Source organism: Microcebus murinus, chromosome 8 (genome assembly GCF_040939455.1).
Source record: "Microcebus murinus isolate Inina chromosome 8, M.murinus_Inina_mat1.0, whole genome shotgun sequence".
In the NCBI taxonomy this organism is placed as follows: Eukaryota; Metazoa; Chordata; class Mammalia; order Primates; family Cheirogaleidae; genus Microcebus; species Microcebus murinus.
Genome location: NC_134111.1, coordinates 61,920,513 through 61,942,349, shown reverse-complemented (window position 1 = coordinate 61,942,349; position 21,837 = coordinate 61,920,513). Strand labels below are relative to the sequence as shown.

General features: G+C 34.5%; 1 protein-coding gene across 1 annotated transcript in view; it reads right to left on the bottom strand.

Moving 5' to 3' along the window:
- Positions 1 to 1,275: 1,275 nt before the first annotated feature.
- The window catches only part of FSIP2 (fibrous sheath interacting protein 2), a 95,337-nt gene continuing 74,775 nt past the window's right edge, over positions 1,276 to 21,837 (bottom strand). Inside the window, exons 18-23 of the mRNA XM_076005738.1 lie at positions 19,286 to 19,768; positions 17,944 to 18,044; positions 6,805 to 6,851; positions 3,266 to 3,309; positions 2,875 to 2,944; positions 1,276 to 1,446 (exon numbers count right to left, since the gene is read on the bottom strand). Coding sequence (XP_075861853.1) covers positions 1,313 to 1,446; positions 2,875 to 2,944; positions 3,266 to 3,309; positions 6,805 to 6,851; positions 17,944 to 18,044; positions 19,286 to 19,768 — 879 coding nt within the window. The 3' untranslated portion in view covers positions 1,276 to 1,312. The remainder of the gene's footprint in view (positions 1,447 to 2,874; positions 2,945 to 3,265; positions 3,310 to 6,804; positions 6,852 to 17,943; positions 18,045 to 19,285; positions 19,769 to 21,837) is intronic.

Genomic DNA, 21,837 nt, shown 5'->3' with positions numbered 1-21,837 from the left:
ACTCTCAACTAATGCACACTGATGTAGAATTAGCTCTCCTGAAAATAATTATGAACTGAATTTCTAGCTGTTTCCTAGCAACTATCATTCTTTAAAAGGTCTGCATCCATATGTTACACGATTTAATATGATTTTTATGATTAACTATTAATAATTTTAAGAGATTAGTATAGATTAAATATCAATTAAATAATTTCATTATAATTAATAAGTAAAAATTTGACCAAATACTCACTTTTTCTTTAGAGCTACCGGTCATAACTACACTGATTAACTTCATTTAAAAGGAATTAATTTTGTAAAAAAAATTTTCTCAGATGTTTCTCCCTTAGCATTGGCTACTGTTAAGAAAATTTTAGATAAATAAGAAGACACAGTCTCTAAAAGGTTATGAGTAAGCTTTTGAACAATGATATTTGACATTCTTTGCTTGCTATTTGGTTCACCTTTTGGATCCTTTTATTAATAACAACATCCTTGGATTCCAGAGGCAAACGTGATGAAGTTGGAACAATATCACAAAGCAGCCAGTTAAGTTGATATTGAGATTTTTTTTTCATTGACCTAGCTAGTAATCTTGCTAAATTTCCTCCATTTTTTTTTTATGAATGGAGTCTTCAAGTCTATATTCATGTAAAATATTTATATGAAAGATTTAAATATTTATTGACCAATGATTTTTGATTGATAATGTTGTCTCATAAAAGCACTTTATTTGAAAGGGTTTATTTTTTCAGTTACAGGGGCCATTTCATGCATATATCATATAATATTCATAGTTATTATTTACTTTCAGATAGGGCTCTATCTATAGTTTCATCTTTTGCCTGAAAGATATTTTAATGAACTTATGCAACTTACATGCAGGTGGGAACTACTGATTTCTTTATCTGATATAAATACTTTTATTTGAGCATCTAAATATGTAGTTGACTGTGAATGAATCTGTTTCATAGTTTGATTTTCAGCTTGATTTTCTTCTCAATTTGATAACCATCTCAGTAACAACATCCTCTAAACATTGAACAAAAAAAATCATGTTCATTTTCTAGTGGGTGCTATGAGTTATCTGGTTTACTAATTACACTTTTACTCACATACTTTCATGGCACACAGGAAATACTAATTATTAACATCTTCTTATACCAAAATTCTTACCAAAGGCATTTATTAAATCCTTGATTATCCTTTTATATTTCTTTTGCTCTTATTGTCAGTAGTATAGGAATCATCTTATAGGACACTATGTTATATTTTAAAAACCATTTTATTTATAAGAGAAGTAAGCATACTTATATCAGGTAAAGGAACTTCAGTGTTTCTCCTGTTGAGGTGGTGAAGATTTAGAAATGTTGCTATTAGATCTGGAAAACACCTTTGACAGGGCTGAAGATACCTTTGCTAGCATTTTAGATCCTTGTTTGGAGACATTGGCCTTGGGAATTTCTGTGGACAAAGCAAAAAATAGTACTGGCTTTTATTAAACATTTTAATTGAGGCAGTCATACCATAGTATTGATGATTTAAAATTCAAAAATTGACATTTACAAAATAATTTATAGGATTTCAAAATCATTCACAAAGTTTTTTTTGTTTTTGTTTTTATTTATTTGTTTATTTTTTACTTGATCATTCCAATACTCCCAGGAAACAGGAAGAATGAGATCTTCATTTTTGGACACTGAAATTGGTGAGGTCAAATAACTTGTTTAAGGTCATATAATTAAAAAGTGGCCAGCCTGGGAATGGGGTCCAGGCTTTCTGACTCATGTCATCATTATGTCCACTGTAACATAATGCTTCTCTGGTCAAGTGTGCAAAGTCCACCTCTCTTTTTCCAGCACAAAACTCTATGAACATGCCTAATAAGCTAAATTAGAGAAAGTAACTTTCGACTCTATACAATGAGGATGACTATTTAAGAATTCTCAAGTGAAAATTAAAACTATATTAAAAACACTCTAACTTCTCATCTACTTTTAGTAAATTTTCCATTGACTGATACCAAGTAATTATTTTTGTCCTGTGAGACAGGACGGTATAGATAATAAAAGAGTCTCTATTTGGATTTTTTTGCATCACTTATTCAGCACATGAGGCTCATTATCTCAGCTTAACAAAAGGATTATTTTATATATATACAGACAGAAATATTTATGTATTTTTCTGATACTGCATGATAGGTTGTGATTTGATATAAAAACACACAAAACACTAAAAACTCCATTTTCTTAATTGTAGCACATAACATTTAAAAGTATGGAATTCTCATATAGAACTTCCATATCCAGCTTCTCTTGCAAAAGTGGAAGACTTCTCCATAATCTAACACGCTGGGGATTGGAGCAGAGTAGCAGTTTCCTCTTTCAGATTGAATATGCCATCTCTAGTGAGCCAGAGACCCTGGATCAACCTGCTGTTCTTGTTTATAGTACCTACCTTGCTCCTGTAACCATTTGTGTGTGTGAACTATGATGATGCTGAATGTGCTTAGGTTTTGAAATCAGGTAGATCTGCGTTTGAATCAGACCTCTGTGGCTTACTAGTTGTGGGGTGACCTTGGATAATTTAATATCATTTTTCTCCTTAACAATTTTCACTTTTCTTTTTAATAAAATATAGATAGATGGTGCCAAATAAATGTTAGTTACATTATCCATTGTCCTTTTAATGTGAAGTTAAATCAAGAGAACTACATAATACACTGCAAATTGCTATTTATATAAATAGTAAGAATATTATTTCAATCCCATATTGATAATATGCAAGGAAAAAGCCACTCTTTCCAGGAGGGTAATCAAAAATTCTAAATTTAATATGCTGTAGTTGAGAGCTTTATTATATTAATTGTTAAAAGGATAGTATATATTGTACCTGAAATGTCTTCATTTGAGGAAGCTTCATTGCCAATAATATCTTTGGTTCCTTCATAGATGGTGATAAACTGCCAAGTCAAATTGAAATACTAATTTAGTCTTTCATTGGACACTAAACACTAGATATACCTAGAAATCCCCAAGTGATAAAGCACAATTATAATAGCATTTTACAATAAAGATATCTGTGCTCTGTAGTCTTGAAGAATTGTTACATGACACTTAGGCCTCTCTGGTACATGGGGGAGGGATCCGGGGTGAAAGAATTGTAAATAGGTAATGCTCCCTGATGTCTCACAAATCGTACCATACAGTCCCTGATTGGACTTTGAAAACTGAGTTATTCTCAGCTAGACCTCAATGTATATTGGGCTCTTAAAAATATTTACCTTAATACTGCTTACATTCTCTGGATTTTGACTCTGATCATTTTCTGTGGGGAAAAAAAAAGAAAATAGTCTTTTTCTGATCCATATATATTTGTTGAAACAAATCTGATCTTATTACTTTTATTTCATCTAAGAATCATAGGCTTTAAGCATATAGAAGAAGTTATTATTTTTAGTGTATCGGCAATAAGAATAAGACCAAAATGAGTGAGAGTCCTACAATGTTGGGGCATGTCTTAGCCATTCACTTAAGAACTATGAAAGATGAAGTGTAACTTAGTCAGAGAGGCAGGCTCTGCAACTTAATAGCTACACATCTACCCACAAGCATTCAACCTCTATGAGCATGTTTGTTTACCTGTAAAACGGTGGTTTACTCTATAGATGATTCCTAAGGGCCCTTCCAGCTTTAATACTCTTTGTATATATCTAATTAAAAGCAAATAATTGGAATAAGTGGAAAGTGATAGTATTATTAAATAGTAACTCCTGATGAGAACCAAGAGAGCTTTGATCAATACCCAGAGGAAATCTGGTAGAGTTGCTACAGAACTAAAAGTTGCCCAAGTTCCAGGGGAAGTCAATATACTAGTGAAAGAAATTCAGGCAAGGAGGTAGCAATGTCACTGTGAAAGAAGCTTCACAAAGACCCACTGCTAGGGAGGCAGCTAACTGCTAAAAAATCAGAAAATCTGCATTTGAGTTTTAGCTTCATCACTTCGAGCTGTGTGAATGTTGAGAAATCATATCTGACTTTGCTGACTCTTAGTTTTCTCATATGTAGAATGGGGATGAGACTATTTTCCCTGCCTGTCTCACAAGAGGACACAATGGAATACTATTTATTAAAGACCCATGGATTTTATACATATGTACTCATCAAGAGCCAACACAAGCAATCACTCTCTGAATTACTTTTTGGGCCATTGTAGGTCCTAGATTTTTTTTTTTTTAAAGTAATAATAAAACCTTCTTTAACTCAAATATGAGGAGGAGTGATGGAATTATCTGACAAAACTGGCAAAATTTCATTGTTAGTTGATAATATTCCTAAAGTATCTGAATCTACTTTATATAGTACATAATTGAAGAGATTTTTGTTTTTAAATGACTGAGGACTTTTGGGTTTACTACCAGGGGTGTCATTCTAAACACAAGTTTTAAACTTCTGGGCTACATGGGCAACAAACTTCTAGGAAAGTCTAGAATGTTGTTTTGATGAAAAACCACAGAAGAATTCCTGATATATGAGGAGCTGAGATATTCAGAGATTTAAGTTACTTGATATTTTATTGTATACTCGATGAAACTAAAATTTATATGTCCAGCCTTGACCTCCCCATTTAATTCTAGACTGAAATATCCAATTGCTTATGTGACACCTCAAATTTATAATGAATACCTCAATCTCACCATAACCTAAAAAGAATTCTTGTGTTCCCCCTACACCCTTAGTTCCTCCCACAGTCTGTCCTAACTTACTAAATGCTTCCATCTGCTATGTGCCATGTACTGTTTTAGGCTCTTGTGGATACAGTTGCAAACACACATAAATCTACACCTTTGTGGAGCCTACATTCTAGAGACAGTAAAAAAAAAAATTAAAATATACTATTTTTCTGATAAGTGCTGGGGAGAAAAAGCAAAAAAGTGAAATAGGTAGTGCCAGGATGGGAATTAAGTTGCAATTTCAGAGAGTGTGATCAGAGAAAGTGACTTTGAGCAAACATCTGAAGGTGAGGAATGAGCAATGCAGATGTAAGAGAAGAGCACTATAGGAGAATCAAAAACTTCAAAGACCATGAATGCCTAGAATGCCTGACAGCAAGCAAGTCAGTAAGAACAAAGAGGAGTGAATCAGATAGAAACAGAGGGGCTCAGAGAGGAAACTGGGGGTTAGGGTGATGTCCAGCTCATGCAGGGTTTAGTAAACCATTGCAATGACTTTGGATTTGGTCCTAAATGAGGTAGAACTACAGTCATACATTGCTTAGCAAGAAGGATACATTTTGAGAAATGCCTGAGACAATTTCACCATTGTGCAAACATCATAGCATGCCCTTACACACACAAAGTGTTATAACCTACTATACCCCTAGGCTATATGGCATGGCTTATTGCTTTTGGGCTATAAACCTGCATAGCATTTTATTGCACTGAATACTGTAAGAAATTGTAACACAGTGGTACGTATTTGCGTATCCAAACATACCAAAACACAAAAAGGTACAGTAGAAATATGGTATTATAATCTTATGGGACCACTATCATACATGTGGCTCATCCTTGGCCAAACGTCATTATGCAGCACATGATTGTACTTATCAATATTTGGAATTATCTTGTTTATGTCCTTACCCTTGAGATGGATGAGACTTCCAACCCAAGTTAAAATGTGAATTTCGTGAAAGCAAGGACTTTGCCAGTCTTGCTCACACATGGGATCTCAGAACACAAAGGAGGTTCTGAGATAATCTTTTGAATGAATGAATGAATTGGACAGCTGTGATATTACTAAAGGATATAAGAACTAAGCATGATCACTGCAACAAACTTGGATAAAACATAACAAAACACTAAATTTAGGGGCAGGAGACTTGGGATGCAGACTAGACTCTGTTTTTGACAATGTTGCACAAGTCACTACCTCACTCTCAGCTTGAGTTTCATCATCTATAAAATGAAACTGCTTGTATTAAGCAGTTTCTGTCAAAGTCTATGAGTCCAAAATTCAGACATCATACCAGTGATTATTGTGACACCTACTGGTTACAGTATGTTTGTAGAATTCTAGCATACTTAACTGCTGTTCTACAGATTATCTTAATGAAAATGATTTTCACTTCCAAATTAAGAGAGTATGTTTCTTGTGTTGGTTTCATGTTTTAAATAGTCACAATAAACCTGCGGTTTGACTTCAAAACCACTTTACAGTAAACATGACACTCTACCTCTTATACATGCTGTCATTGTCAGAACTACATTGGTTCTCTGAAGTCTCAACAAATAGAGAAACTAAAAGTCCTACAACTGTTCTAAGGACTCAGTACTAACAGAAATTAAAAAAAAATAATAAGTAAAGTCTATCCCAGCCAGATTTTAATATGAGCAAGTAAATTTAGCTTTAAAAGCCTTTTTGCATGTTAGTAGGGCTAAGCTATGACATAAATGAAACATAACCCTTCAAAAAATTATTAAATCCTAATAGCATGAGTTCTGACTCAGATATACATCCTATTTTTGTGGATATTTCTCATAGGAGCATGGTAAATGTAAATCCATAATATCACACACCATATACTTGATGCCAAAATAATTAATGAAATCTTAACAGCAATTTAGACAAGGCAAAGTATTTGGCTAATTTTAACACCTGAGTGAGGTAATACTGGCACTTTCCAAAAGTAGATAAACTCATAGAAAAAAAAAACAATATTAGCTTCAAGTTTGATAGCTTAAGTTTGATAACTTTGATAACTTAAAGTCATAAATAAAGTTGCCTTTTGAATACTCTCTAATTTAAGAAAACAGCATACAACCTTCTAATATTCCAGCATTTGCATCTGGTTTATAATCTCCAGCCTCGCTAAAACAAAAGAAAAAGAACATCATTTTCAATGTATTTAATAAAGGAAGAAATTAAAGGGCATGCAAAAGAACAATCAGCCATTCTTCACATGAAAGTAAACCTGGAATAGTGAGGATTCCAGGTCAAATGAAAGTGATTTCTAAATTTATTTTTTTCTCTCATTTTTAAAATTATGGTTTTATACACACACACACACACACACACACACACACACATATATAAAATTTACCATCTCAAACATTTTTTTAAGCGTAAAGTTCTGTGACATTAAGTACATTCACATCGTTGTACAACCATCACCACCTTCCATTTCCAGAACCTTGTCATCTTCCTCAACTTAAACTCTATACCACTAAATCACTAGCACGCCATTTCCCTTTCTTCCTAACTCATTAAAACCTACTTTCTATCTACTTTCTATCTCTATGAATTTGACTACTTTAGGGACCTCAGATGAGACACAATATTTGTCCTTTTGTAACTGACATTTCAATCAGCATATCTTCAAGGTTCACACATGTCAGAATTTTCTTCCTTTTTAAGGCTGAATAATGTAGTCCATGAATGCATATCAAACATTTAGTTTAACTATTCATCTATTGATGGACACCTGGGTTGCTTCCACCATTTGTCTATGATGAATAATGTGGGGCAGACATCTGTTTTAGTCCCTGCTTTCAATTATTTTGGGTATATACCCAGAAATGGAATTTCAGGATCATTGGGTAATCCTATGTTTAATTTTTGAGAAACCACCATACTGTTTCCCACAGTGACTACACCATTTTAACTTTCTACCATAAATTCACAGGAGTTCTAATTTCTCTACACCCTTACCAATTCTTTTCCTTCCTTCCTTCCTTCCTTCCTTCCTTCCTTCCTTCCTTCCTTCCTTCCTTCCTTCCTTCCTTCCTTCCTTCCTTCCTTCCTTCCTTCCTTCTTTCCTTCCTTCCTTCCTTCCTCCCTTTCTTCCTTCCTTCCTCTTTCTCCTTTCCTTCCTTCCTCCCCACCCTTGTCCTCCCCTCATCTACAGTTCCCTTTCTTCAAATAGCTATTCTAATAGGGTTAAAGTAGTATCTCATGATTTTGATATGCATTTCCCTAATGATTAGTGACATGCAACATCATTTTGTGTGCTTACCTAGTAGCAATTTGTATATCTTCTTTGGAGAACTGTCTATTCAAGTCCTTTGCACATTTTAATTGGGTCATTTTTATTGTTGAGTTATAGGAGTTCTTTATATATTCTGGATATTAATCCCTTAGTAGGTATATGATTTGCAAATATTTTCTCCGATTCTATGGGTTGAATTTTCAATTTATTGATAGTATCCTTTGAAGTACAAAAGTTTCTAATTTTGATGAAGTACAATTTATTTGTATTTTTCTTTTCTTGTCTGTGCTTTTGGCATCATAATAATACATCATTGCCCAATCCAATGTCATGAAACTTATGTCTTCATATAAGAATCATCTGTAAAGTTATTGCTCTTATATTTAGATCTCTGATCCATTTTGAGTTAATTTTTGTGTGTAGTGTAAGATAAGGGTTCAACTTCATGTTTTTTGCATGTGGATGTCTATTTTTTCCAGCACCATTTGTTCTAAAGGCTATCCTTTCCCCATGAAATGGTCTTGACACCATTGTCAAAAGTCATTTGACCATATATGCAAGGGTTTATTTCTGGATTCTCTATTCTTTTTCCTTGCTCTATAAGTCTGTCTTTATGACAGTATCATACTGTTTGATTGCTGTGGGTTTGTAGTAAGTTTTGAAATCAGGAAGTGAGAGAACTCCAACTTTGCTCTTTTTAAAAATTGTTTTGGCTACTAAGGGTCCCTTGAGCTTCCAGTGAACTCTAGGATGAATTTTTCTATTTCTGCAAAAACATTCTACCAACTCATGAGCATAGGATGTTTTTCCATTTGTTTGCATCATCTTTGATTTCCATCATTAGTGTTTTGTAGTTCTTGTGGAGATCTTTCACCTCACTGGTTAAGTATTTTCTTAGGTATTTTATTTTCTTTGTCTCTATTGTAAATGACATCGAGTCCTTGATATGACTCTCAGCTTGACTATTATTAGCATATAGAAATACAATAATTTGTGTACATTGATTTTTCCATATGAGATTGCTGAATTTATTTATCAATTCTAAGAGTCTTATGGTGGAGTCTTTAGGATTTTCTCGATATAAGATTATATCATCAGGGAACAGAGACAATTTGACCTCCTCTTTCCTGATTTGGATTTTATTTATTTATCTGAGACAGAGTCACACTCTGTTGCCCTGGGTAGAGTGCAATGGTGTCACTGTAGCTCACTGCAACCTTCAACTTCTGGGCTAAAGTGATCCTCCTGCCTCAGCTTCCTGAGAAGCTAGGACTATAGCCATATGCCATGAGACCCAGCTATTTTTATTCTATTTTTGTAGAAATGAGGTCTTGCTCTTGCTCAGGCTAGTCTTGAGCTCCTGAGCTCAGTCAGTCCTCCCACCTCCGACTCCCAGAGTACTTGGATTACAGGTGTGAGCCACCACACCCCCCTGGATATCCTTTATTTTTTTCTCTTTCCTGATTGCTCTGTCTGTAACTTCCAGTACTACATTGAATAGAAGTGGTGAAAGTGGGCACCCCTATCTTATTCTGGTTCTTAGGGGAAATACTTTCAACTTTTCCCCATTCAGTATGATGTTGGCTGTATGGCTGTTATATATGGCTTTTGTATTTTTGAAGTATGCTTCTTCTCTGCCTAGTTTGTTGAGGGTTTTTATCAAGAAAGGGTTCTAGATTTTATCAAATGCTTTTCTGCATCTATTGAAATGATCATGAAGTCTTTGTTTTTGCTTGTTTATGTGGCGAATCATGTTTTTTGATTTGCATATGTTAAACCATCCTTGCATTTCTGGGATGAAACCCATTTGATCATGTTGCATTATTTTTTGATGCACTGTTGAATTCAGTTTGCTAGTATTCTGTGTTTAGGATTTTTGCATCTATGTTCATAATGTATGCTAGTCTATAGTTTTCTTTTTGGGGGGGGAGATTCCTTTTCTGGTTTGGGTATCAAGGCGATGCTGGCTTTTGGAATTATTTAAGGATGATTCCTTCCTTCTCAATGTGATGGAATAATTTCTGTAGGATAGGTACCAGTTTTCTTTGTAGGTCTGATAGAATTCAGCAGTGAGTCTGTCTGGTCCAGGGCTTTTCCTTGTTGGTAGATTTTTTATTATTGTTTTAATCTTGCTGCTTGTTATTGACTTGTTCAGGATTTCTATTTCTTCCTGATTCAAGCTTGGAAAGTTGGTGTTTCCAGGAATTTATTCATTTCCTCTAAGTTTTCCAGTTTGTATGCATAGAGATTTACATAGTATTCATGGATGATATTTTGTATTTCTGTGTTATCATTTGTAATGTCTCCTTTTTCATTTCTGATTGAGCTTATTTGGGTGCCTTCTCTTCTATTTCTGGTTAATCTAGCTGGATATTTATTGATTTTATCTTTACAAAAAGCCAGCTTTTTGTTTTGTTAATACTTTGTATTTGTTTTTTTTTTTTGTTTGTTTGTGTTTTTTTTTTGGCTTCCATTTCATTTAGTTCTGCTCTGAGCTTTGTTATTTCTTTCCTTCTGCTAGCTTTGGGTATGACTTGTTATTTTGTAGATCCTTGAGGTGTGACAGTGGCTTGTTAATTTGTTATCTTTCTGTCTTTTTGATGTAAGCATTTAGGTCTGTTAATTTTCTTCTCAACGCTGATTTAGCCGCATACATGGATTTTGGATGCTTGTGTCATGATTGACATTCAGTTTGAAAAATATTTTGATTTACATCTTAATTTCATCATTGAGCCAATGATCATTCAACAGAGGCTGTTTAATTTCCATGATTTTGTGTGGATTTAAGAGTATCTCTTGGAATTGATTTCTAGTTTTATTCTATTTTAGTCTAAGATACATGAAATAATTTTTAATTTTATGAATATACTGAGACTTATTTTGTGAGCTAATATATGATCTATCTTGGAAAATTTCTCACGTGCTAGTGAAAAGAATGTATACTCTGCAGTTTGGGGGTAGAATGTTCTATAGATGTCTGTTAGGTTCGTTTGACCTAGCATCTTGTTTGAGTCCAGTGTTTGTTGCTCATCTGCATCAGTGACCTGTCCAGTTCTGTTAGTACTGAATGTTAGAATCTCCAGAAATTATGGCTTTGCTGTTTATTTCTTTGATTAGATGTAGTAGCATTTTATTTTTGAATCTGGGAACTTCTGTGTTAGGTACCTATATATTTAGGATTGTTATAGCTTATTGCTGCATTGCTCTTTTTATCATCATATAATGAACCTCTTTATCTTTTTTTTACCATTATTAACTGTAAGTTTATTTTATCTGATATAAGAATAGCTACTCCTGCTCACTTTTGATTTCCATTCACATGGAATATATTTTTCCTTCCCTTTACCTTGAGCCTATGAGTATCCTTATGAATTAAACAGGTTTATTGGAGACAGTACAAGCTTGGAGTGTGTTCTTCCATTCATTAAGCCAGTCTGTACCTTTTAAAAGGAGTATTAAAACTATTTAATGTTAGTATTGATTTGTGAGATGCTGTTCTGTTCATCATGTTGAATGATACTTAGTTGCTTTGTTTTTTCCCTTGTGTTACTGTTTTGTAAAGGTTGAAAGCTTTAACTTTGGATGTTTTTACATTGGTCAGTATTGATTGTTCTTTTCCACGTATAGAGAGCACTTTTATGCATTTCCTATAGGGCAGGTCCAGTGGTGACAAATTCCCTTAGTGTTTACTTCTCTGGGGAAGACTTTCTCCTTCTAAAACCAATAAGCATGGAAAATCTATTTGAGAGAATAATTGAGGAAAACTTCCCTGATACTGCTATGGATATCTAAATCTCTTATTGGTTTTTCTTCTTTTTCAGAGATATCTATAATTCTTATATTAATTTGCTTTGCATAATCCCATATTTCTCTCGGTGATCACTCTTCTTTGTTCTTTCTTCTGTGTTTTTTTACTGACTGAGTTACTTTGAAATCTTTGTCTTCAAGCTCTGAAATTCTTTCTTTTGCTTGGTCTAATCTGTTGTTAAAGCTTTCTGATGTATTTTAAAATTCCCTAAATGACTGTTTCATTTCTTTACGTTCTATTATCTCTTTTTTAATGTTATCTATTTCTTAAGTAAATTTTGTGTTCCTGTCCTGAATTACTGTTTTGGTTTCCTTGATATGGTTTTTTACAATCTCCTCAATTCCATTCATCTTACTGGCCACCCAAAATCTGAATTCCATATCTGTCATTTCTAAAATTTCCTTTTGGTTATAGTTCATTACTGGAGAGCTATTGCAATTCTTTGTGGGTGTTGAGACAGCTTGTTTTTTATGTTGCTGGAGTTTTCATACTGGTGCCTTTTCATTTGGTGCCACTTCTCTCAGCTCAAAACAGGTAGTAGATATGGTACACCTGTTCTCCTCTACGGAGACTTCTGTTGCTCAGTGAAGATAGGCATGGGTCTCTGAATATAGTGCTTGGCAGGACAAGGGTTGATGTACCGTGAGCCTTTAACACTGCTGGTCTACTGCATCTCCCCTGTTCCTTTGAGTTTGTCACTTTCCCACTGTGGCAGGGCTGGGCCCTAATGCTTGGTGCACACAAGAGGTAAAACTGGCCAGGAGGATGAGGTGTGTGTGGGGGATGGAGGAGGTCCACTGGGCATGGTGTGCATGCGTGCAGGCCTGGAAAGCCGAGGTGCCAGTTGTGTGCACTGGGTGAGGTCTGAGCCGGGTGCAGCACAGGGGGTACCAGGTGCTCAGAGTGTAGCAGCCCCACAAGTCCAAGGATCGTGGGGCAGAGTGGCCCCTAGTGCAGAGCAGGCTGGAATGTCTCAGCTCACATGTAAGGTGGATGGGACCCCTGGACAGATTAGCCCCATCGGGCGGGGTGCCTACTCAGGCTGGAGCAGGTCTGTGGAGCACAATGCTCAGCTTGCAGTATGGGATAGCCATGCACCAAGGGGTATGAGTGGGGCAGGGCATGCTCAGGGTGCAACACCCAGGGTGCCTGTGCATAATGGTGTGGGTCAGTAGTGTGCAGACCAAAGGCCTCAGCTGCACTGGTTATTGTCCCACATGAGGCCCTTCAGGCTGTAGTGGCAGTGGTAGTGGCAGTGGTCCTGCTATCTCAGCAGTGTGCCCTGAGGGCAATGGGCACATACTCTTCCTGGGTCCTACAGGAAGTGCAATTGAGCATGATTGTCCAGATCACAGCAGCCGGTGCAGAGCCCTTAGTCTCCTGCTTTGCTTAGGGCCCAAGTGGCACTGGTGGAGCTGGAGTATATGTCACTTGCCCATGAGGCGCGTGTGAGTGCTAGGATTTCCCGCTCCCTCCCTGCCTGGTAAGGTCAGGCAGGAGGCTGCAGTCACAGATCTGACCTGTGGGCAAAAGTAGAATTCCAGGGTTAGGTTATTACAATAGTGCCAGCCACAGTGCCCATGGCTCTCAATCTGCACCAGAGGCCTGCTGCAGTGGAGGGGTCCTCCCACTGCTCTGGTTGCAGTATCCTCAGGGAAAGCATGGAGTCTGGGGTATTTTCCTCCTTCCCTTTCCCATATATGTACACCTTCCCTAAGTACTTCTAGTTCTGCTGATCACCTTTTCCCACTTCCCACTTCTTCACTTCTGCCTTTTCTCTGTAGATTCTCAGTGCTTTTGATCAGACAATTAATCCAAAGATGGGCATCTATCCACCATTTTCAGTCCTCTTCATTGGAGTGGCATTGTGCAGGCAGCTTCTAGTCCACAATCTTGCTACTTTTCCCAAATTTTTCTTCTTTTTTAATGAATAATTTACAACTAAAAATTTTCCTCCTAACAATAATCCTTTTGCTGTAGCCCATAATTTTTGGTAAATTTTGTTTTCATTTTCATTTATCTCAAATGTTTTCAAATTTCCCTTGTGATTTCTTCTCTGATCCATTAGTGAAGGGAAGTGTCTTAATTTTCACATATTTGCAGATGTTTTTGTTTTTCCTTCTGCTATTGATTTCTACTTTCATTCCATTGTGATTTGAAAAGATACTCTATATGAATTCAAACTTCTTAAAACTATTAAGACTCATTTTGTGGCTTAAGATATGGTCTATCCTGGAGAAGTGTTCTATGTGCACTCGAGAAAACTGTGTATTCTGCTATTGGTGGGTGGAGTATACTGTGTATATCTGTTAGGTTCAATTAGTCTATAGTGTTATTCATATACTCTATGACCTTACCAACATTCTGTCTGGTTGTTCTCTACATTTTGGAAGTCATCTATTGAAGTCCTCTACTATTTTTGTAGTGCTATCTCTTTCCTTCTTTAATTCTGTCAGTAGTTATTTCATATAGTTTGGAGCTCTGATGTTTGATGCATACAGATGCTGCTCAATTCATGATGGGCTTATGTTTCAATAAACCCCTTATAAATTTAAAATATCATAAGTTGAAAATGTATTTAATTCTCCTAACCTACCAAACATCATAGTTTAACTGAATCTACTGTAAGCTACTGTAAGTGTTCATAACACTTACAGTAGCTTACAGGTAGGCCAAATCATCTAACATAAAGGTTATTTTATAATAACTTGTTGAGTATCTTATATGTACTTTATTGAATCTCTACTGAACATGCCTTGCTTTCACACCACAATAACATCAAAAAATCACAATTAAAATGATTGTTAAGCTGGAGACAGTCTATATATGTTTAAAGTTTATAGTTCTTGGTGAGTTTTATCATTTAATCATTATATAGTGTCTTTCTTTTTTTCTTATAACAGTTTTTCACTTAAAGTCTGCTTTGTCTGATATCCATACAGCTGCCCTTGCCCTCTTTTTGTGTCCATTTGTATAGGTACCTTTTCCCATTCTTTGACTTCCAATGTGTATGTGTCCTTAGATCTAAAGTGAGTATCTTGTAGATGATATGTAGTTGAATCCTGCTGTTTAAATCTATTTTGTCATTCTACATCTTTTGATTTAAGTGTTTAATCCATTTACACTTCAATTAACTACTGATAGGGAAGAACTTTCCTTTGCCGTTTTGTTATTTGTTTATGTGTCTTGTAGGTTTTTGTCCCTCATTTCCTTCACTACTATTATCTTCCTTTGTATTTAGTTGATGTTTTTAGTGACACATTTTGGTTTCCTTCTTATTTCCTTTTATGTGTATTCTATACATTATTTCGTTGTGATTACCACAAGGATTACATATAATATCCTAAAGTTAAAATCTTTCTTACATTGATAACAAGTTACCTTAATTGCTTAATTGCTACTTCTTCACATCTGCCCCCTACTCACTTTATGTTTCTGATATCCCAAATTATGTCTTATATATTCTGTACCCATCAACACAGATAATCTATATTTTATGCATTTGTCTTTTAAATCCTATATAAAGTAAAAAGTGAAGTTATGAACCAAATTCTGAAAATACTGGTTTTTATATTTTCCATGTATTTATATTTACTTCAGAAATTTATATTTTCATATATCTTTGATACTTTTCATATACTTTGATACTTTGAAAGATACATATATCTTTCATACTATCTAGCATCCTTTCATTTTTCTTTTGAACTTGAAAAAAACTTTCTTCAGTATTTTTTGTCAGATAGTTATATTGTTAATGAACTCCCTTAGATTTTTCTTTTCTTTTCTGTTTTGTGTGTGTTGGAATGTCTTACTATTTTCTCATTGATGACACATTTTTGCTGGATGTAGAGGTCTTGTTTGACATTATTATTTTTCTTTCAGCCCTTGAAATATATCATCCCACTGCCTCTTGGCCAGCAAGATTTTTACTGAAATATCCACTGATAATCTCATTGAGATTCCTTTAATTTTTTTCTTTCTGCTTTTAATATTCTGTCTTTGTCTTCTGACCAAATATTTGATAATTATGTATGTCCCTTGGTGGGTACTTTTGTTTTTATTTTACTTGGAGTTCATTAAGCTTCTTATGTATCCATGTGTTTCTTCAAATTTAGGAAGTTTTCAGCAATTATTTCCTCAAATAATCTCTCTCCTCCTTTCTCAATCTCTTCTTCTGGGACTCACCTAATGTTTATATTGGTCTGCTTGAGAGTGTCCCAAAAGTCCCTTAGGCTCTGTCCACTTTTCACTCAGTCTTTTTTTTTCCTTTTTAGTCTTTAGACTTAATAATTTCCAGTGACTTGTGTTTAAGTTCACTGATTCTTTCTTCTGTCTATCCAAGTTTGATGTTGAGACTCTCCAGTGAAATTTTAAATTCAGTTATATTTTACAGCTCCAGAATCTTAGTTCTTTTTTAAAAATAATTTCTATCTCTTTGTTGATATTCTCATTTTATTGATATATATTTTTTTTCCTAATTTCATTAGTTTTTGTGCTTTCCTAAAATTCTTGAACCTATTTAAGGTAGTGGTTTTGAAGTCTTTGCCATGTATTTCAATTGATGTATTTATTTAGGTACATTATCTGGAGATTAATCATGTTCTTTTGAATGAGCCATATTTCTCTAGTTTACCTGAGCTGTTTTTAAATGACTTAACTTTACAGTAGGTCTCTCCTTGCTTCTTCTCAGGGCCTTAGATATTCTATGGTATTCTTCTTCCCACAATCTCTTTCACAAGGTGTTTGTGGCTCTGCAGTCCCCCTGTAGTTTTCCTGTATTGTGGCACCTATCAACTATCTTCTATGGTTTCCAGGCTTCAATCCAGTCTATGCCACCATTGCCTATATCTGAGCTCCTAGTCAGATCAGATAAAAATAATTTCCTTAGGAAGCACATAGATAGCCCAGAACATTGCAACCAAGTTCTACTCTACTTTTTCCACCATAATGGAAATAGCTGGGAATTGGACTCCTTTATCCCTACTGTGATGTATCATGCTAGGAAGAGTTTGAGTACAAGAACAAGTTAAAATCCACAGATTTTTTTTTCATTTTTTATGTGGCTTTTCCTTGATTAAGTGTTCATTTGGTTGTTGCAAATCTTTGGTTTCCAAAGCTCTTTTTTTTATATATAAAGTGGATTTAGTAGGTTTGTAGTTGTTTATTTTTTTTTTTACATAGAAAACAAGGACCTGGTATCTATCATCTTGCTCTGAATTTATTTTTATTTAGTATTATCTATGGTTCATTCTACTTCACTGATGTAAACAGTAGAAGGTGCCTTCATTACTAGTTATGTATGTTACTAATAAAAGAAATAATATGCAGGAGAAAATGGACAATAGTGGGCCAGAAATAGAAGTTACAAAACACTGTCATGTCAAAAAAATAATAATTCCATCATACTGAGTGGAAAAAAAATATAAACGACTTTTTTCTTTGTATACCCAATGCTTCTCCCCAGATAATAATGTACCTCTTCCATGTTATAAATATTTTTATAAACTTAAGAACAATTTTAGATGTTTTATCGATTCTTGACAGTTATTAATCAGATCTTAAGTCTACAGTACACTTTGATCCTCTCTGTCACATATAACTGGCATACAGTTTATATTTTGCTAATACAGTCACCCAAACTTGGATTGTCTTCTGCTCATATAAATGCTACTTATTCTTAAAGCCCCACAACAAACTCTTTAGCTTTTAGAATTCATCTCTGAATGGTCCAACTTATATTTCTTCCTCTCTTCTGTAGATTCTTTGTACAGGCAGTGGACATTAGAACATTTGGCTTATTTAAGAGAGCTGTGCAGGAAGCCTTTTGTTCTCATAGTGCATATTCTATTGCTGACCCAGTGCCTGTCTCTCAGGTTAAAAAGTATCCTAATCCATTAGCAAATACTTGATCCAAGACATGATTGCACTATAAACAGGTCTCAAAACAAAGGTGTAGAGCCAGGTAACTAAAAATAGGGAGCAGGTAGAAAGAGGAGGGTTAGAAATTTTCCACAGTGGGAAGCCAAGGGAGGGCAGAATAAGAAGAAATGAGTAAAGGTCTGAAGATGAATATTTGTTCCATTAGGTTTTACTATGGGCCGCATTCTTCCTATAAGCTCTACTTTCATCTTAGTTTTCTACATTTGTATTGCCTTAATTTTATGTACCTGGTATATGGAATGAGGTCTTCTTGGTTGTATGAAGATGAACTCATAATTCTGTGTATTAAGTAATGTGTAGGTTCAGCAACAAGATTCGTTTCTTCTTCCTGGATGTGAAAATCAGGTATTATGCAAAGTAGACTTTGATATATGTACTTTCTCATTTTTTGGCATTATTTTTCAGTCTAATGTATACTTTAAGAAAAAGTTTTAGAGATTACTTAAAAGGTGGTTGCATCCTATAATTCTAAGTAAAATGTCTCTTCCAATGTAATTCTCTTGAAATGGCTCAGTGAGGGTGATCTAAATTATGATATTGGGTTTTGAGTAGATTTTAAACATAAACCTAGAACAATATTTAAAGAATATCATTTTCCATTTCTAAACTGTAAAAATACTTTTAATCATATTTTTATGCATACAAAAGAGAAAAGAACAGAGATTCAATTCAACTTGGGTCAACTAGGAAGCTTTCCAGGTAAATTATCTTAACAAATACTTTGATCTATTTGTTGGGAATCATGTTCTTTTGAATTGACCAGAGTTAAGTCTCTGTTCTTTTCTCTGATTCATGTCAGCTTTTGTATTAACCTGGGAATCTCATCAAATGAATAATACAAAGAATTGTTTCATTAGGAAATTCTAAATCATATATTCTCCAAAAAAATGTTATGGTATAGATATATGGATAGGAAAAATCCCAAAGGCTCACTGAGGCCCAGACCATCACTTAAGGGCTTGGAATCAGTAACAAGAGCTCTGCACCCTGATGATTCTAGAATTTATGAGCTAATTATAGGGTGACATTAAAAATTTTAATTGATTTGTTAAGTCTGAATAAGTTGGCTAAGACACTTTTAAAAAAAAAGTAGGCTATGTGACTTGCCTAAAGGTCACTTAGCTATTGAGTCAGAGTCAGGATTCAAACTCAGAAGAATCTAAATTTCTGTGGATATTTTTACACTTCCACCTGTCTCAGCCAGCCTTCTTGCCCTGTTCTATTGGCATGTGGCTCTCCACATAAAATTTCAATGAGTATTTACCAGCGAAAAATACAAAAGGGCTGGAATCTGTTGTTTTCAATAATTAGCTTACATTTTTCTTAACAGGTTTCCATTTTCTTTTTTCCTTGGGCTTCCAATTAATCTAGGTTTCTTTCCATTATCTGCTTTCCCAAAGTTGACTTTCATGGCTATATCTGTTCATTATTTCCCTTATGCTGTAAATATCACCAGCTTTGGCAGGAGATAATTCATTTTAGTGTTCTTTTGTGTCTCATAAGGTACATTCTTGGACCAAATTTGTGAAGCTCTCTACCTTTTCATTGACAGCCATGCTACTCACTTACCTTACGCTCTGGCTTTTTCTCTGAAGAGACTGCTTCAGGTGTGGTTTTTGTTGCTGCCATGTTAAGCTCAGCAGCAGCTCTTTTAACAAGTGTTTCATCAGATTCTATTATCTCATTTGAAATTGGTTCAATACTTTCAATATTTGCACTGGATGTGGGCTGACAACATTTACTTAATGACAAGAATTTTTTGATGCTGTTTGTGCTTAGCATTGGCTTAGGGGAAACTTTGCTTTCCACTGGCTTCTTGAATTCTTTATCTTGATTTTCGAGTGGGTGTTCTTGTGCAAAAACCTCTCTTAAAACAATTTCATCTTCATCAGAATTTATCTCCTCTTGTATATCATCATCCAAATACACTTGATCAATATCATGAGCTACTAAACGAATAATAAGATCTTTTTTGCCTTGAACATCTTTTAAAAGCTCCACCTTGGTAATATCAGGCTTTCGTATATTCTGAAATGAATTTCTGCAAACAGCCTGAAATTAAAAATACAATTTTTTTAAAGAAATGCCTCAATCACTTTTCTTGTAGCTCTAGTGTGATACAGCAATTTTCCTATGATTTCTAATTTCAATTTAAGAATTATCTTCAAATGCCACTTATTTGTATATTAGCAATATTTTTAAATGAAGAAATAAATAGAAATCTTAAGAAATATTTGTTGTCCATCATTTCTTTACATTCAAATATATTAATCTTACATAACTTACTCCAAAAAGCAGTGGAATTTCTAATAGAGTTTCTTTTTTGCCTAAACTTTACATTTTGTCCAAAAATAATTTAATAATTTTCTATGTAAGTCATTTATCTTGAAAGTTTTGTGACACTACAAGTAGACATGATAATCTATTTTTCTAAAATCCTAGGCAAGGAATTTTAGAGAAATATGAATATACATATTTGTAAGGAAAAAAAATAAATTGCACAATTTCGATTTTTAAAAGTAATGAATAGCCAAAATTTTTGTCTTAAATTTTTATTGCCTATTCTTCCACTACTGATTTTTTGGACGTATTTTCCAAAAGATTCTTCATTTCATTTCATTTTCCCTGTCAAACTGCAATTTCATTGACAATGTTAAAAACAGATTTTAAAAAAAGATAATTATAACATAATTACATAAAATAACATTCTGATTTCTATAACTTTTGACCACGCCACAGAACCTCAAAATTGATTTAATCTAATAATATTGTAACTCAAACTCCCTTTGTAAAATTGTAAGCAAGGTTTTCAGATAATGACCTTAAAAGGATATTTGTAAAAACAAAATATTGGAACAACTTATTTAAAAAATTAAAACAATCAACTTTGAGTATCTGTGTTAGCAAAGCAAAACAATGGTTTAGAATATCCAAAATCATTTTATATGGCTTTGGGTTTTGTTTCTGCATGAGGTTTCAACATGCACAAATCTAGGGTGCTAAAAATATATGGTACCTCAAAACAGAGAATTAAGCCTTGAGATACAGCCAATAAGAGTCTAGGGTGTCTGACCTAATCTTCTGTTTTTCTGTCTCTTCTCTGTCCTTTTGCTGAAAATAGGCAACATTAGCACACAGGTTGGTGCAAATCATATGCCTTAACTGCGTTCCCTATGTCTGCTTGTTTATTGTTTTATTTTGGGGATGGTTTTCCTTTCCTTAAGAGGACAAAGATATTTGTTTTGGTTTAAATATTCTATTACTGCTTTCTGTGGTATATAAATGACTCAAGTAAAGAAAGCTGGTAGCTAGGGGTAAGATTTTTGATAGACAATTCCATAGATAGTTAAAAACTGATTTGGGGTAATGTTATTTTATAGTCTGTTCACAGAAAGATTACTCCCAAGGGATTGCTTATGTATGAATGGAAACTACCAAGTACTGCTCATATAATGATGAGAACCCAGATGGGAGAAGAAATTTTGGAGCTGAAAAGGACCATCATCAGTTCTAAAAAACTAAGGGTAAAGGTGAATAAAGGAGTCCCAGACCATGATAGTCTCAATATTTGTGTTTAAAAACATAATGAATTAATTAACATATTTGCCAACCTTGAGATTTAATTCAACAGGCAGCAGAACAGTGTTGGAAAAAACCCACTCTGAGCTTAGGTGCCAGGGGAAATGGTTCTATTAATATAAAACTTTGTTCAGTGTCCAGGCCACAGACTACATCCTTAAGCAAACTGAGCCCTCTTTATTAATGCACACCATGAGTACAAGAGGCTTTGATAGAAATCAGAATGTCTGATGGATCAATGTAACTCTATCTATTGGCTAAACAAATCTTTTGTACTCAGTAGTATTAATAGTTTTATTGGCATTTTGAATTCCCGATTAGTTTAATATATTCGGGGCCCAAGTATGGGGCTACAGGGCAGTGCTAGGTGTACAACAAGAGTACAGCATTAGGGCAGCTAAGTCCAGAACAAGGGAAGAGGAAAGAAACTGGGTGCATCTTGAGAGTACAGGGCAAATGGGAAAGACTAATATAATTAAAGTGAAATAATAAGGACAAGTGCAATCTAAAAGTTTGCAGTCTAATGTTTGCTGATGAATGTT